This window comes from Cynocephalus volans, chromosome 3 (genome assembly GCF_027409185.1).
Source record: "Cynocephalus volans isolate mCynVol1 chromosome 3, mCynVol1.pri, whole genome shotgun sequence".
Classification (NCBI taxonomy): domain Eukaryota; kingdom Metazoa; phylum Chordata; class Mammalia; order Dermoptera; family Cynocephalidae; genus Cynocephalus; species Cynocephalus volans.
This window is the reverse complement of record NC_084462.1, coordinates 171,154,804-171,171,964: the sequence shown is the minus strand read 5'-3', so window position 1 is coordinate 171,171,964 and position 17,161 is coordinate 171,154,804. Positions and strand designations below refer to the sequence as shown.

The 17,161-nt window shown below is 37.4% G+C and overlaps 1 protein-coding gene across 1 annotated transcript in view; it reads left to right on the top strand.

The window, feature by feature from the left end:
• CATSPERB (cation channel sperm associated auxiliary subunit beta) overlaps positions 1-17,161 on the top strand; it is a 140,728-nt gene that overhangs the window by 89,948 nt on the left and 33,619 nt on the right. The window contains exons 16-18 of the mRNA XM_063090157.1: positions 10,742-10,932; positions 12,870-13,199; positions 15,888-16,027. Of these exons, the coding sequence (XP_062946227.1) occupies positions 10,742-10,932; positions 12,870-13,199; positions 15,888-16,027 (661 nt within the window). The remainder of the gene's footprint in view (positions 1-10,741; positions 10,933-12,869; positions 13,200-15,887; positions 16,028-17,161) is intronic.

Here is a 17,161-nt window from a genome sequence, read left to right as displayed (position 1 = left end):
ATCCTTTTGGCCCAGGGGCTTTAGCATGCTGTTCTCTCAGCCTGGAACCTTCCCTACCACCACTCTCTTCCTTCAACCTCATTCTGATCTTTTCTTCTGACAAAAGAGAGATGAGGTAAAGGGGCAAGAGGTTCTCAAGAGAGAGACCTCCAGAGTCCTTTGATATGGGCAGTGGCACTCTTCCCACTGGTGACAACTACCACCATCACCTCTGGGCCTCTGGGCACGGTCCCTTCGCCCATTCAGCAGTCCTTCTGGGCAGCATTTTTGTTTCTTTCCTGCCTCCTCTCTACCCCCAGCACTACCTCCATCCCCAAGAGATAAGCATTGTCTCAAATTTTGTGATAACATTTTAAAATGTTTTGCTTTGTAGCTTTAACACATACGTGTGTATCAAAATGTATTGCTTAGTTTTGCTAAATGTATCATGTACCCCTATGAACACCTTCTTCTGACTTGCCTTATTCATGAAAGAGTCTGCTTTTTAAATTATTCCATATTGATGTATGTATCTGTAATTTACTCCCTTGAATGTGCTACAATTTATTTAAAATTGTATTGCTTTTCATTTTTCAAGTTTTTCATCTATCTAGGATTGATGCTGTGTATCGTGTGAAGTGGGAATCTGATTGGTTTTTTTAGCATACAGATAATCAAATTGTCCCTACAAGTCCCTCCTTTTCCTCACTGCTCTGCAGCACCATCCCTGTGACATATCACGGTTCTTATTTATGCATCGGTCTGTTTCTGGTCTCTCTTCTATTTCTCTGGTGTATTTGTCTTCTCTGTGACACACTGTCTAAATTATTCTAACTATGTAACATATGAGTATGTGAATACCCACTTCCTTCTGGCTTTTCTTGGCTTTTGTTCTTCCATTTAAATGTGAGACTCAGCCTGTCAAGTTCCATTAAGGAAAAAAAATGTTTATAGAGATTGCCTCTTGCAGCCAAATTCTGCCTTATCTTGCGTGGGAATTTCTTGCTCTTCCTCTAACAGTAAGATAATTCTATTTAGTTTGTTGTTGTTGTTGTTGTTGTTGTTGTTGTTGTTGCTGTTGCTGCTGCTGTTGTTGTTGTTGTTGTTGTTGTTGTTGTTGTTGTTGTTGTTGTTGTTGTTGTTGTTGTTGTTGTTTTGCGGCTGGCTGGTAAGGGGATCCGGACCCTTGACCTTGGTGTTGTAATGCTGCATTCTAATCAACTGAGCTAACCAGCCAGCCCTAATTCTACTTAGTTCTCTTAGGCCCAAGACATCTTCCTGACTCTCCTCAATGGGTAGAGGGTTATTAGGTTATCCTTCCCTTCTCTGTACCATGTCTTTGCCTGTGCCATATGGATGAGTGTCTTTGCTTCCTCTCTGGCAGTAGCTTAAAGCTTCTGCTTTGCAGCAGAGAAGGGTCAGGGAGGGAGGCAGAGCTTCAGTGCCAGCACCGTGCAGTTACCCCACCTCCCACCCCCACCTGCCCAGCCACTGATCAGCTCTTTTGAGGCCTGTGTGCAGGAGTGTCTAATGCCCAACCTGCTGTGGGCTTTTACTTCCTATAAAAGATGGTTCAGGGATGTAGGTGATGCTTCAGGCCTGTCTTCCTCCCATCCACTGATCTCCCCAAGCTGCCTGCACCACCAGTGGGGGCTGTTTCTGGTCTATCGCCCTGCCTCAATTTTCATCATGAGCCTTCAAGGGAATCCTGTGGAGCTGGCAAGTGAGTGCAGACTCCCATTTGTCACGTGCCGGCTTTCCAGACTCTCACGCTAGCACATCCTTGGCCGTTGGCCCTTCTTTACAATTTTAGCTAATTCTTACTTGCTTATGTTGTGGCCAGCACCGTGCTTCTTCTTCCCGTGCTCTTCCATAGGTGAGCCTGTGCTGTTGTTCAGTCTCTCTTTGGAATGGCTTATTCCTCTGGATTCCAGGTTACTTGCTTATCTTGTGACTTTAGTTCTCTGGTGAGCTTAAGGAAAGTGATTCATTTATTCTTTATCTATTTTTCTTTTCTTTTTAGGCTACATCTATCTGCATCTTAAGCAAAAGCAGAAGCCTTGTAATTGCTTTTTTATAGTAATCTTACATTTGTCAAATTTTCTAAATTAATAATTCCAGTGCTTTTTCTACGTATTCTGTTGCGTTTTCTGAGTAGAGGTAGGTATTTTTCTAATTAGATAATTATATCACCTGCAAATATTTTGTTTTGTGTCTTCCTTAACCTTTCTTAGCATATTATAGCTTTTACTTGTTATGGTGTCTAGAACTTCCAATACTTTATTAAATAGAAGATAGTGGGCTTCCTTGTTGTTTTGACTTTAAAAAAAATATTTTAAACATTTCACCATCACGTGTGATCTCTTCCTAGATTTTTTTCTAACCATTTATCTTTTAAAGAAAATTATCTTTTTTTCCTAGTTTAAGAGGTTTTGGGTTTCTGGTTTTATTTATTTATTTGTTTGTTTTTTGGTGGCTGGCCAGTATGGGGATCCAAACCTTTGATCCTGGTGTTTTAACACTACATTTAACCAAATGAGCTCACCAGCCAGCCCTCTGGTTTTAAATCAAATGTTTCTCCTACATCTATTGAGCTTATCTATAGAATTTTTCCTTTTAGCCTTTTATTTAATGTTGTGAATTATATTGTGGATTTAACGTTGGACCAGTCTTAAAGTCCTGGCATAAAACTATCCTGCTTATTGTGTATTATCTATTTGAATACATTTCTGCATTCGGTTTGCTAATATTTAGGATTTTTAGCATCTATGTTCATGAGTGAAGTTTGCCTGTAATTTCACTTTCTCATATTGGCTTTGTATGGTTTTCTTAACAAGATAATACTAGTCTTGTAAACAAATTTTTTATTTTCTAAGTTTGTTTAAAATTGGAATTTTCTGTTCCTTGAAAGTTCGTTTTTCTTTTTAATTGATTTGTATTAGTCTATTTTAAATTGCTTATAACAGAATACCTGAAACTGGGTATTTAATAAGAAAATGAATTTCTGACAGTTTTGGAGGCTGGGAAGTCCAAAGTCCCGGTGCATATCTGTTAAGGGCCTTCTTGGTGGGGAGTCTCTACAGAGTCCTGTGGTGACCCAGGGTGTCACATGGCAAGGAAGGGGAAGAATGTTTTTGTGCTCTCCTTATAAAGCCACCAGTCCACATCCATCAAACCATTAACCCATTACTCCATGAATGGATTAATCTATTCATGAGAGCATAGTTTTCATGATCCAATCACCTCTTAAAGGCCCCACTTTCAAATACCATATTGGAAATTAAGTTTCAACATGATCGTGGGGGTGGGGGTGGGGGTGGGGAGCATTCAAACCACAGCATGGTTGAAACTCACCTTATGGCCCAGGACTAGGCCATTCATTATGGTCAATTTTTGTAAATAATTTATAAAGGAGACAATTTACCTCTGCCCTCTTAGGGTTTTTTGGTTGGGTCTGAGAATTAAATTGGCATAAGATAGATTAACAGGAGAAAAGCACACAGATTTATTTAATATAAGTTCTATGATACATAGGAGCCATCATAAAGAAATAAAGACCCAAAGACTTATATACTGAGTGGTACAAAAAGTAGTAAATTATAAAAACATTACAAGGCAAGGGAGCTTGGGCTAGGGCAGTTAATTGTGGAGAAGTGACTAGGAAGATGAGCATTAGCTGAAGAGGTTTTGCTTGTACAGAGTTCTCTCAGCTTCACCTACCCTGTCTCTAGTGATTAAAATGTCTTTCTTCAGGTGCAGGGAAGATAGCGTCCACGTGGGAGTTTTATCTCTTGCTTTTGGAAAGGTCAGCGTGTCCTTCTTACATCTGCTGTTGTCTTTTTTTTTTTAAGTGTCTTTAACTCAAAACAATCAACAGGCCGGAGCAGATATTTTAGGGTGTTGGGTCCTGAACTCCATTCATTCCCTGTATGCTTGTAGAGAATATAATCACCTGTTGTTAGATACAGAATTAATATTTATTTGTTATATTAATCTTGTTCATTATAATGTTGCAATTTTCTTATCCTTATTGATTTTTTTTCTGCTGTATCTATCAATTACTGAGAAAGTTGTGTTAAAATTTCTGGCTGTGATAGTGGATATGTCAATTTCTTATTGTAGTTCTGTCAATTTTGCCTTATATATATGGAGGCTGTTATTAGGGATATATAAATTCAGAATTGTTGCATCTTCCTGATCAGTAGAACATTTTATTGCTATTTCGTGTCTATTTTTATCTTTATAATGCTTTTTTTACATAACAGTGCTTTTTTATTGTGGTAAAATATATATAGCATAAAATTTACCATTTGAACCATTTTTAAGTGTACAGTTCTATGGCATCGAGTTCATTCACTTCATTGTGCAACCATCACCACCACCCATCCCCAGAAATTTTTCATCTTCCCCAGCTGAAACTCTGTGCCCATTGGTCAATAACTCCTCATTATTCCCTCCCCCTGGCAACCACCATTCTATATTCTGTCTTTACAAATTTGACTGCTGTAGGTATCTCCTAAAAGTGGGTTCATCCAATATTTGTCCTTTTGTGACTGGTTTATTTCATTTAGCACAATGTCTGCAAGGTTTAGCCACGTTGTAGCATGTGACATGATTTCCTTCCTTTTGAAGGCTGAGTAACATTTCATTATATGTATATATCACATTTTCTTTATCCTTTCATCTACTGATGGACATTTGGGGTGCTTCTACCTTTTTGCTGCCGTGAACATGAGTATACAAATATCTGTTTGAGTCCCTGCTTTCAATTCTTTTGAGTATATACCCAGAAGTGGAATTTCTGGATCATATGATAATTCTATGTTTAATATTTTGAGAAACAACCATCTTCAATAGTAGCCGCACCATTTTACATTGCCATTAATAATGTAAGAGCATTCAAATTTCTCCACATCCTGGCCAGCACTTGTTTTCTATTTGTTTGTTTGTTCTTATAATAACCACTCTAATGGGTGCGAGGTGATATCTATTGGTGGTTTTGATTTCCATCTCCCTGATGATTAGTGATGCTGTGCATATTTTCATGTGCTTGTTGGCCATTTGTATATTTTCTTTGTAGAAATGTCTGTTTGAGTCTTTTGTCCATTTTTTAATCATGTTGTTTGTTTTTCGTTATTGAGTTCAGTGTTTTTTGTTTTGGTCTGTTATTAATACCAGCCTTCTTTGGGTAATATTTTCCTGGTATATTATTTCCTTTTACTTCCACCTGTGTTACATATCTCTCATAAAAGACATATATGGCTTTTGTGGTTTTGGCCAATCTAACAATTTCTTTTAATTGGAGAGTTCAGTCTAATTACATGTATTATTTTTACCAATACAGTAAATACTAATATTTATTTAATACTAACACTAATATTTCAATTCATTCCTACCATCTTCTTTTGTACTTTCTATTTGTCCTACTTTTTCTGTGTTTCTTTTTTGCTCTCTATTCTTGCTTACTTTATTTTGAGGTTCTTTTTTCTCCTCGTTCCATTTTTTCTTCTTCTACTGGATTGGGACTTTTACACTCTGGGTTTTTTTGTTTGTTTGTTTGTTTGTTTTGGTTTGTTTTTTTTAGCGTTACCCAAGATTTTTACCTATGTGTTAACAAGTCTGAAGTTAATTGATATCTTTATCCCTTTCCCACTATGTATGTAATCATTAAACTCTAGGTGTCTAGTCAGTATTTCACCCTTTATATTTCTCAGGAACAAATCCAGTTCTGGTCCCTATGTCCCTCAAATCTCACAAGACATATTGTGACTTCTAAATTGGTCCTCTTGAAGTCCTCCTTGGATTATGTGAGAGAGAAGCACTCTTCTCAATGTGGGGTGGCATGGAGATGTGAGGCGAAATGCACAGTACATCATGACTACTGATTTCTGTAAACTCCTAAACTCTCACTTGTCTTAAATGATCCAGCTTTCTTTAAGAATACCGCTCTGTGATATGGAGAATGAATTGGAAGATAACAATTGGGATGCAGTTAGATCAGATAGAAGGTAGTAGTAGTAGTCTAGGCCAAAATTTTGGGTGTTTTAGATGTTTTAAGAGGTTGATAGTAGGAAATGAAGGAGAATGGATGAATTTGAGGGGTATTTGGGATGTAGACTCCCCAGGACAATGGAGCCAGAGCAATGTCCATTACATTGCTCCATTGTTTGGCTCTTTGGCTTATAAGACACATCTGTGCTTATCTTCTATTTGCTGCATTCAACTACATGTGTTCTTACCACTGTGATGGAATCTGAAGTTCTCCTATTGTCCTTAAGAAGACAGGTCCCTGAGGTAGACAGACTACGGGGGAGGGATCAGGCAGTACAGAAATGGCAAATGGTAGGCTTAGAATTCAGAAGAGAGTTTGCAGAATAAGTGTCAGGAACTAAGGTTAGATGATGGAAAGGAAGGGATTTAGAACATTATCTAGGAATGTTCTATAAGGCCAAAGCCCTATATAATCTCAGCAAAGGTATAGGGCACAACCTATAATGAAATGTTGAGTACTGAATGAAAATTATTTCCTCAGCGGGGATTGATTAAATATCTGCAGGTAAAAGACTGTAACTGGTTGATAACAGGGTAACTATAGTCGTTCCGCAAATGGCGAAGTATTTGAGAGGGAACTTCTCTCATCTCATAAAAAGGTCAGTTGTTTCTAAGAATCTTCACAAAATCCTAAAAGTGATAACTTAATGTCCACGTTCCTCCTAAATGGCTCAAGAAGGAAAGCATCATCAATACACAAAGTTTTCAGTAAAGCTACTCGTTAATTCAATGAATATTCAAGATAGACAAGGTCCTTGCCCACATGGAGATGACATTCTAATGAACAGACACAGGTGACAAACAGGAAAACAAACAAACAAAAAATTTATATCTTATATGTGCTGTGAAGTAAGTAAAAATGGTAACAGAAGAATTGAGAAGTGTAAGGAAAGAGCTGAGAACAAAGAACAAAACTAAGGAAGGAGCTTTTCAGGCCAAAGAAATTGCAAGTGAAAATGCAGTGAGGCAAGAAAAAATTGGGGTATGTTCAACAAGCAGGAAGAAGGTCCGTGTGGGTGGCACAGAGTGAGATGGTGTTGTGGGAAGGTTGGCAAGGAGGTCGGCAAGGGCCAGTTTGTACAAGGTATTATAGGATGCAGGAGGAATTTAAATTTCATTCTTGGTGACAGCAGAAACTTTATTTGTTATTAATTACAGTTTTACAGTAAAATTGGGCAGTTTTATAGCAAAATTGAGTGGAAAGTACATGATATACCCCCTGTCCCATATGCACACAAAATCTCCCCCACCATCGACATCGACACATCATCATCACCCAAGGTCCGTAGTTTACATTAGGGCTCACTCTTGGTGTTGCACATTCTATGGGCTTGGACAAATGTATAATGACATGTATCCATAATTTTAGTATCCTACAGAATACTTTCACTGCCCTAGAAATTCTCTGTGCTCTGCCTGCTACTTATCCCTCTCTCTCCCCAACCCCTTGCATCCACTGATTGTTTTACCGTCTCCATAGTTTTGCATTTTCCAGAATGTCACATAGTTTAAATCACACAGTATGTAACCTTTTCAGGATTTTTTCATTTAGTAATATGCATTTAAGTTTCCTCCATGTCTTTTGATAGCTTGATAGTTCTTTTTTTTTAAATGCTGAATAATATTCCATTGTCTGGATGCACCACAGTTTATTTATCTGTTCACCTACTGAAAGACATCTTGGTTGTTTCCAAGTTTTGGCAATTAGGAATAAAGCTGCTGTAAGCATCCATGTACATGTTTTTGTGTGGACATATGTTTTCAACGCATTTGGGTAAATACCAAGGCATATTGCTAGGTCATTTGGTAATATGTTTAGTTTCATAAGAAACTGCCAAATTGTCATCCAAACTGGCTGTAGCATTTTGCATTTCTACCAGCAGTGAATGAAAGTTCTTGCTGCCCCACACCCTTGTCAGCATTTGGTAGCACCATTGTCTTGGATTTTTGCCATTCTAATAGGTGTGTAGTAGCATTTCATTGTTGTTTTAAGTTGCATTTCCTGATGACATATGGTGCAGAACATGCATTCATACGCTTATTTGCCACCTATATATCTTTGGTGAGGTGTCTGTTAGGTCTTTGGTACATTTTTTAATCAAGTTGTTTGTTTTCTTATTGTCATGTTGTAAGAGTTCTTTGTATTGTAGGAGAATATGCCACTCCAGAATATCCCACTTTGGTACATGGATTATCTTGAGCTGAAGGCAATTGAGAAGAAGCAGACTTAAGAAAAACCTGAGACAACTCTAGACTATTAATCAGCCCATAGACACAGAGAGGAATCTGCATAACAAACCTTACCAAAACATCCCTTATCTTCCATTAGTTTCTCTCACTTGTTTACCATCCTTCCCAGAGTTTGCTGACCCTAAAAACCAAAATCCTCTTTCCCTTGTCTTGTCACTTCCCTACAAATTTATTGTTCTTTGTTAACATGATATGTGAGCCCCAAGTTCTAGTCACCCCTTTGAGTTCCTCGTCACTGACCTTTCTCCCATGTATAAGCACAATGCCTGAGTTAAGAAATTGTCTGTTCTTCTCTGTTAATTGTCTTTTGTCAGTATAATTTCCAGGGTTCCGGTCACAGAACTTAGGAAAGTGGAGGAAAAGGAGTTTTTGCCCTCTTTACAGTTTATTTTGGATAACAGTCTGTTTTAGTTCATTTGTGTTGCTGTAACAGAAATACCTGAGACTGGGTAATTTATAAAGAACAGAGGTTTATTTGGTTTATGATTCTGGGACAGCTGCATCTGGCACAGGCCTCAGGCTGCTTCTACTCTTGGCAGAAAGTGGCAGGGAGCCGGCGGGTACAAGCAGATCACATGGTGAGAGGAAGCGAGAGAGAGAGAGAGAGAGAGAGAGAGAGAGAGAGAGAGAGAGAGAGAGAGAGAGAGAGAGAGAGAGGGCTCCAGGGTCTTTTTAAACAATCAGCTCTTGCGGGAACTAAGAGAGCGAGAACTCACTCATTAATCCCCCCTCCCCCAGGGAGAGCATTCATCCATTCATGAGGGATCCGCCCCCATAACTCAAACTGCCACACTGGGGATCAAATTTCCACATGAGTTCTGGGAGGACAATACATCCAAACTCCATAAAGTCCTTTATCAGATATGTCTTCTGTAAATATTTTCTCCCGGAATGTAGCTTGTCTTCTAATTCTCTTGACCGGGTCTTTCACAGCAAAGAAGTTTTTAATTTTAATTAAGTGCCGCTTACCAATTTTTTTTTTATGGCTTGTGTCTTTGGTGTTCTATTAAAAAGACATTGCATTAAGATGGTAAATTTTATGTGTATTTTAACACAATTTATTAAATTGGGAAAAACATAACTGCCATTCCCAAAGTCATCTAGGTTTTCTCCTGTGTTATCTTCTAGGAGTTTAATAGTTCTGCATTTTATTTTTAATTCTATGATCCATTCTGAGTTAAATTTTGTGAAGGCTGTAAGGGCTGTGTCTAGATTCTTTTTTTTTTTTTTTTTTTTTTTTTTTTTTTTTTTTTCCTGCATGTATATCTGTAAAGCTACTCCACCACACTAGTTGTCAGGCTCTTTTACCTGTCCGTAATCCTGCCGACTGGGCTGATTGTTGAACTAAGGCTGGGTCTGGAGCTCAGAGACCCCTCAAGCCCACTCGCAGACTGGGCCACAAACCCTTCACACGCCAGGCTGGGTCACCAGACCCCTTCACACAGGTCTATGAGCTAGGTAACTAGCCAAAAGGCCCTTGGAGCCATAGGTTGGAAAGCATGGCTATGCCGGTCAGACACCTGCCCGCCTGCTTCACTAAACTCTCTCTCTACCTCTCTCTCTCTCTGTCTGTCTCTCTCTCCCTCTCTGTAGAACACAAGAATAGCAACCAAACTAAAAAGATACATTGGCACGCATGTGCACTTACCACACACACACACACACACACACACACACACACACAAACACACACACACACAAATTTGCTTACAAAAGATGTGCTTCAAACACACCCAGCTGGACCCGAGGTGAGGGCCCTGACCAAACTATTCTATTTTCCCAACAATCTACCCGTTCAGGGTCCTCGCTGTATAATCTACACGTTCCGGACCTTCCACGACGTTCCGAGGATAAATTACCCTTACATTCACACATTACACATTCCATCCCAGTCCCAAAAGTCTTTAGCTTGTTGCAACACCAACTCAAAAGTGCAAAGTCCAAAGTCTCCTCTGAGACAAAAAGCAAAAGTCCTTCCAGCCATGAACCTGTAAAAAGTCAAAAACAAGTTTATCTACATCCAAGATACAGTGGGACAGGCATTGGGTACACATTCCCATTCCAGAAGGGAGGAATAGAAAGGAAAACAGTCCCCAAACAAATCCGAAACCCAAACAGGGCAAACATAAAGCACACTGGGGCAACTGGATCCCTAAAGTGTTGGGCAACCTCGCTCCTCCAGCTCCGCCAAGTGCTGACCTATCCCCACTCAGTTCTCACCACTCCTGAACCTTGTCAATTAAAAATCTTTGCTACTTTTAGAGGTAAAAAATCGTACCCCGTTGTAGTAGTAGAAATGAATTGTTGTTTCACTGACTACAAATGAAGTTGAGCAAATGTTGATCATGTTTGTTTGTTAGCCATTTGTGGTATATTTTGTTTGTAAATTACATGTTTGTAAACTTGCTCATTGAAGCCACTCTGTTTTCCAAATTGCTAATGTTTATTGGTTTGTTTTTAGGAAAACTGGAAGAGCTTTCATAAGAAAGATACTGCAACACAAGACTCCTAAAGGGTTTTTGTCTTCAGTTACTGCAGAAATAATAGACCCTTTTGGAACAGAAGAAGAGAAGGAGAGCTCTTGTTTGTCTGCCTCCCTTTCCATTAAGCAAACTGGACATTCTGCCTATCAACTTACTCTTGATTTACAAAGTAAGGGATACATCCCTGATGGCTAGAAAAAAATGAAAAATTGTCTTGTGAGAAGACTGTTCATGGCTCATTTACCAAACAGTAGATTTCAAATTTTAGTCCAATTGACAACCTCCTATAGTTTACATATACAGTACTTAGGTTCCTGGAGGATTTGTTTCTAATAGAATAAAACCCAGCTATAACTTCATTGATATTTGATTTATTTCTATGAGGATATTTTGTCTTAAACAGTGCTCACAAGAAGTGAGAGAAAATAGGAAGTTCATGCAGATTTTTCCCCACATAATAAAATAATTTCGAATCATCGTTATATAGGATATTTCTATTGCAAAGCATTATCTGATACGTAGCAAAAGTAAGTATAGTTTATTGTAAGGATTTGGGTTTTACTCTGAGCAAACAGGAAGCCATCAGAGGATTTTGAGCAGAAAGTGACAAGATCTGACTTAGGTTTTAACAAGATCACTTTGACTGCTTTGTAGAGAATAAACTGGGCAGGTGGTAGAGAGAGGACAAGGAATGCAGAGAAATCAGCTGGGAGGTTACTGCAATAATCTGATGAGCAATCAGATTAAATTTAAGGTGCCTGTTACTCATCCAATTGGAGAAATACAGTGGGCATTTAGAAATAGTCTGGAGTTCAGGGAAGAGGTCTGGACCAGAGGTATAAATTTGAGAGTTGTCAGCACATTACGATAGTTAATGCTATGAGACCAAATGAGAACTGCTGGTAAGAGGGTGGGGACATACAGAAAGGAAGAGGTTTGAGGTGTAATCCTGGGCATTGTAACATTTAGTGTTCAGGGAGGTGGGAGAGAGTCAGTAAAGGAGATCGGATGGTCTGGTCAGAGAAAAACTAGGAGTGTCTCAGAAGCCAAGTGAGGAAGATGTTTCAAGGGGGAAATGCCCCTGTGTTACGTGCCACCAATAGGCCAGGTAAGATGCGGAATGAAAGCTGGCCAGTGGATGTGGGGGAAAGTCACTGGTAATCTTGACAAAAGCTATTGGCAAGAGTAGTCTAGACAAAAGTCTGATTAGAAAGGGTTCAAAAAATTATGAGGGAAGGAATCGAAGGTAGTGAATAAAAGGTAGCTTTCAGGGAGCAGAGAAATTATGTGGCAGTGGGAGGGAATGTTGGAAAGGATTTTTGTTTGTTTAAAATGGGAGAAAGTACAGCGTGAGTGCATAATAAAGAGAATTATGAGGCTCTCTTCTGACTATTTCTATTTTTCACAGAAAAAGGAGAATAATGTTGCTGATGTTTCATGGCCTGTGAAAAACAGTTGATAACGATGACCTGCCGCTCCTCGAAACAGCCTGTCTTGGCTTTGTTGATATCTCTTCAATGGCTTTTCTGAAATATTTTCTTCTCTGTCTCCTTGATGGGATCTTTTTCCCTTTCCTTTCCTGATATGCTGGTGCTCCTTAGGGTCCTGCCCTAGAGCTCTTTTCTTCTAAATCTTCATGCTGTCCCTGAACAATCAATTATTCATCCATTCAACAAATGTTTGTTTGAGCACCTTCTGTGTAATATAGGCACCCCTTTAGGCACTGGGGAAGCACTGGCTACATTATCCTTCTCTTGGGGAATCACAATAAATATTCTAGGTTATTAAGGCTCTTAGCAGTTCGGTGGTGAAGAAATCAGCTTTCTTTGCTTAGCCCTACATGGTTTTAGTTTTTGTTTTTCTGCTGAGAATTTTATAGAATAGTTCCATAGAAAACATTAAAGTATAGGTTTGTGCAAGACATATTCACGATAAACTTTCTATAAAATAATTTGAATTATAATCTGAAATCTGGAAAATGTATTCTCTGGTTAAGATCATAGTTTAAAAACTCAGATATTGCACTTGTTAGGTATGTCAATCAGTATGCTTAGGTGAACGCTGGCTCTTTTAATTTATACTGAATCTTTTCTGTTTTATCTGCAGATGCTAGTGCCTCATTTCAAGACACAGATATAGAGAAGACTGTGGTGATTCCTGGTTTCAGCAGCTTCCTGATCACAACCCTTTTAGATGGTAGCAATGCTTTAGCTATTGCTACCATGCCTGCAAGAGCACCCAACAATATGACCTTTCTAAAGGACTCCTGGTTCCTATACAACTTTGGGCAAAGGAATGGACGAATGTGGAATATATACTCACAACCATGTAATTATCAGTTTCAACATCTTGATTCACTGTCCCTCAACACTGTGAAATACATTGATCTGGGACACTCTCATGTTTTCAAAGTTGAGATCCTACCTTGGCCAAAAGGTAAGTTTGTGTTTATTGGAAAATATCAAAAGGAGATGTTATTTCTTGTCTTGAATGTGAAATATAAGGGTACTTCAGAAAGTTTATAACAAGATTTGTATTATCTTTTAATTCTATTTTTCCAAGAACTTTTTGAAGTACCCTCATATACCCTTTGATGTTTACTTTATCTCTAGTTCCCATACTTGTTGGCATTCTACTAATAACAGAATTAGCTTCTAATAATAGGGCACTTACTATGTGCTAGGCTCTGTATTAAATTATTTTTATACATTATTTTATTTAATGTGGATAACAACCCTAAAAATCTAGATTATAATTCTCATTTTACAAATGAGGAAAATGATGTTGTTACCAGCCCAAGTTTACACAGGATTTTAGTTTAGATTTTTGCTGTCCTCTGAAACAAAAACTTATTAATTATTTTGGTATTGTTATATTTATTAGGGGTATTTATTTTAATTCAAAAAATTGCTTTTAAATAGGACTATACTTTTCCCCATTTTCCAGGTACTTATTTATTCCAAAAACCATAGGAATTAAAGTAATACTCAGTAAAGATGCTGGAGAAATGGCACACTGGAAAAATAAAACAAAAATGATTAGTAAATAACTGAGCTAGAAAGAGAGGAAGAAAAGGTGAAAGGAAGGGAGGGATTAGACGAGGGAAGGAGGGAAAGAGAAGAAAATCGTGTCACCAGAAATGAAGAGGAAGCTCAAAGTCAAAGCCAGAGAAATTAGCTAATGTATGTCTCCCTGAAGGATGTGAGGCTCAGATTCAGGCCATAGAGGCAGCAGGATGGGTTTTAATGCCCAAGTATTGACAGAAAGTTTGGCTTTGGGCCTTCTTACTTTGTGGTTGGAAATTGGAACTGAGACCATTCAATAAAGCTGGGACCATCAGATCATGAAGAGGGGATTAGGAAAACGCTACCCACCAACCCAAAGATGCAGCGATGGGGTATCACCATCTTCTCGGGGCTCGAAGTGGGCAAAAACAATCTCCTATCAAAAAAAAAAAAAAAAACCCTCCAAGACCGTGTCACATCCAGACTACCCACAAGAGGAAGGAATCCCAAGCTGAGAGATAATACCAGCTGGGCTCCAGCATTAGCAAGCACAAACCCCTGCACAGGAATACTTTTATAACCCAGGTAATATGGGCTTCCATGGAAAAAGCAATCCCCATTGAACATGAATTGAGGAAAAGGATTTAAAAAACTAGGGGTCAACAGGCCTAGGAAAGAGAAGAAATTAAACTTCAAGAACTTGAGATAATAGAAAAATCAGAAAGACACTATGAAATAAGTATACACAAAACTCCTAGAGGATGAAAGATGATGCAAGAACCATAATGAAAGAACAAAATGCTATTTTTTAGAAAGGCTTATTTGAAAAATAGACCCAAGTACAACTTACGTAAATGAAAACTATAGGCTTTGGGGAAAAACAAAATTGAGAACATTCGTTTCCATCAATATTGTGGACTAAATATCCTGAAAAACTTCCTTCTGGTTTGAAACCCCTAGCAATCCTTTCTCACTAATTGTCTATATTTCCTTCAGATAATTTTAGAGTTTTAATTTTATAGTTTTAACTTTCAATTTAATGCTTTATGCTATCTAAATTTTGTTTTGATGTACTATAGATTTAGCTGGTTCCAACACTATTGAATAATGTGCCCTTTCCGATCTGTGAAATGTGATTTCAAAATACTTGTATAACTGTACCTTTAGTATAAAATTTACCTATTATTTTGACCACTTATGGGTTTTTAAATCTCTTCCATTGTAATCTCTCTATATTCTGGCACCAATACCAGAACATTCTAATTATTTTACCTTTAAAATAAACCAAACTAGTTGTTAGAGGGCCCAATCAGTTATACTCATTCAGTTGGATGAAAACAATTAAAAACCAGCTAATCAAGTCAGTTGCCTCTTTCTGAAGCAAAGGCTGGTTCATGCTACTCAAGATGGGGCTCCTGGACCCACCTTAGAATCACCAGGATACTTGTTAGAAATGCAGAATCTCAGGCCCCACCCCAGACTTGCTCCATCAGCATTTTAACAAAATCCCCAGTTAAAGGTTAGGAAGCACTGGCCAGATCGCTTTGGCCTAAGGGAAACAGCTGCAGATGAGACCACAGGCAAATAATTTATTACCTCTCAACTCTGGTTTATTGATGAATAAGGATGGCAGTTAGACTACACAATATTTCAAATCTCTTTTTCCATTTAAGTGCTCAGTATGGCAAGGTTACAAACAGGTGGCCTGTAGGCAGAAATTGGCTTGATGACATATTATGTTCGAAATGTCTAAAAGTTTTCTCTTGGCAACTATTGATTGGTAGCCCTTTAAATTGAGTTTTTCTACTAAGTTAACCAACTCAGTTTAACCAGTATTATCCAATGTTATGCATGTCTTGACAGGCATTGGAGACCCTGGCTGGCTAATTAAGGGAGCAATATTTCTTTGAGAAAATGGAAGAAAATATTTGGAAAGTTAAATTTTTCTGAGAACTATTAAAATTGACTCTATATAAATTGCCAACTGTATTTGCAGCCATTATGCAGCCTCAGTAATAGAATATGTAGATGTTCTAAAATCCTGAGTAGCCAGTCATTATTAAATTAAATTTATATCATTTTCATTACGTAATTTTAACTGTTGACCTTGTTTCCATAGGTGCCCGAACACTTGAAATACCACTACTAAAAGTAATAGTTGGAAACCCAACTTTGTTGGAAGTTAAAGCTGAAGACTCTTTTGATGATACCGAGAGTTATGTAATGGAAATTTCTGTAGCTAGCAAAGTTTTACATAAAGTAAGATTTTCTTTAATTACAAAAAATCTAATAATCGTAAAAAAAAATTGTAAACAAACATAATTAACATTTAATGAGCATCATTTTAAATATCTCTGTTTATATCATAAATACACATATAAGAATGTACGGTTAGATGAATAGATTGAAAGACGGTCATAATTTTATTAAAATAGATCTCTGCTCTGTATAATAATGAAATATATAATATTTACCCAACTAAACAAAAGAAAAATTGAAATGAAACTAAAAGAAATTGTACATTTCAGAAAAATATTTTTTCACCACAAAATATCGTTAATTTGAACTATACATAATGACCCTTTTGTAGACCAAAAACAGTGCAATATTGGTGGTTTTACATGGTTTAATCTATAATTTTCACAAATATCCCTTTAAAACTCAAGGAAAGAGGCAAAAATAAAACGTAAGCAATTGAAGCCATTTCTTTCTTTTTGTTTTTAAGTTGGACAACTTTTATCGTTTTATATGAATATACAGGTTAATCACATTTCTTCCTTCAACTTTTTAAAAATAGGAAATAATTTGAATCAGATATTCATTAGTCAAAACGAGGCTTGTTATTCATGCTATGTTCTTAGTATGTGCTTAGTATGATTTATTTACTCAAATTATAATAAAGGTAAGCTATTACATAGAAACTAAGTGATGGGGAAAAAAACACATGCAGACTTACTAAATTCTTATTCTTAAGGGGAAGAAATATGCCAATTCCTCAGGAAAAACATTTTTCAAATAATTAATTTAGAAGTCAGATTTTTTTTAACATTGGGCAAAAAATGGTATGAAACCATCTTTAGCATTACTTTCTTTAGTAAATGAGAACTGCAAAAAATCTGCTGGAGAAGACTGGATGCAGATATGAAATTAATGTACTCTTTTTAAAGCATTTTTTCCTTTTTTATTATAATTTTCAAAAATTTTTTATTGAAGCATATTGATTGTACATATTTATGGGGTACTGAGTTATATTTCAATACCTGCATACAATATGTGATGATCTATTCAGTGTTACCAGTACACTCACCGTTGCAAAACTTAAACATTTCTTTGTGATGTGCACATTTGATCACTTCTTTTCTAGTCGTTTGGTAACATGCAGTAAATCATTGT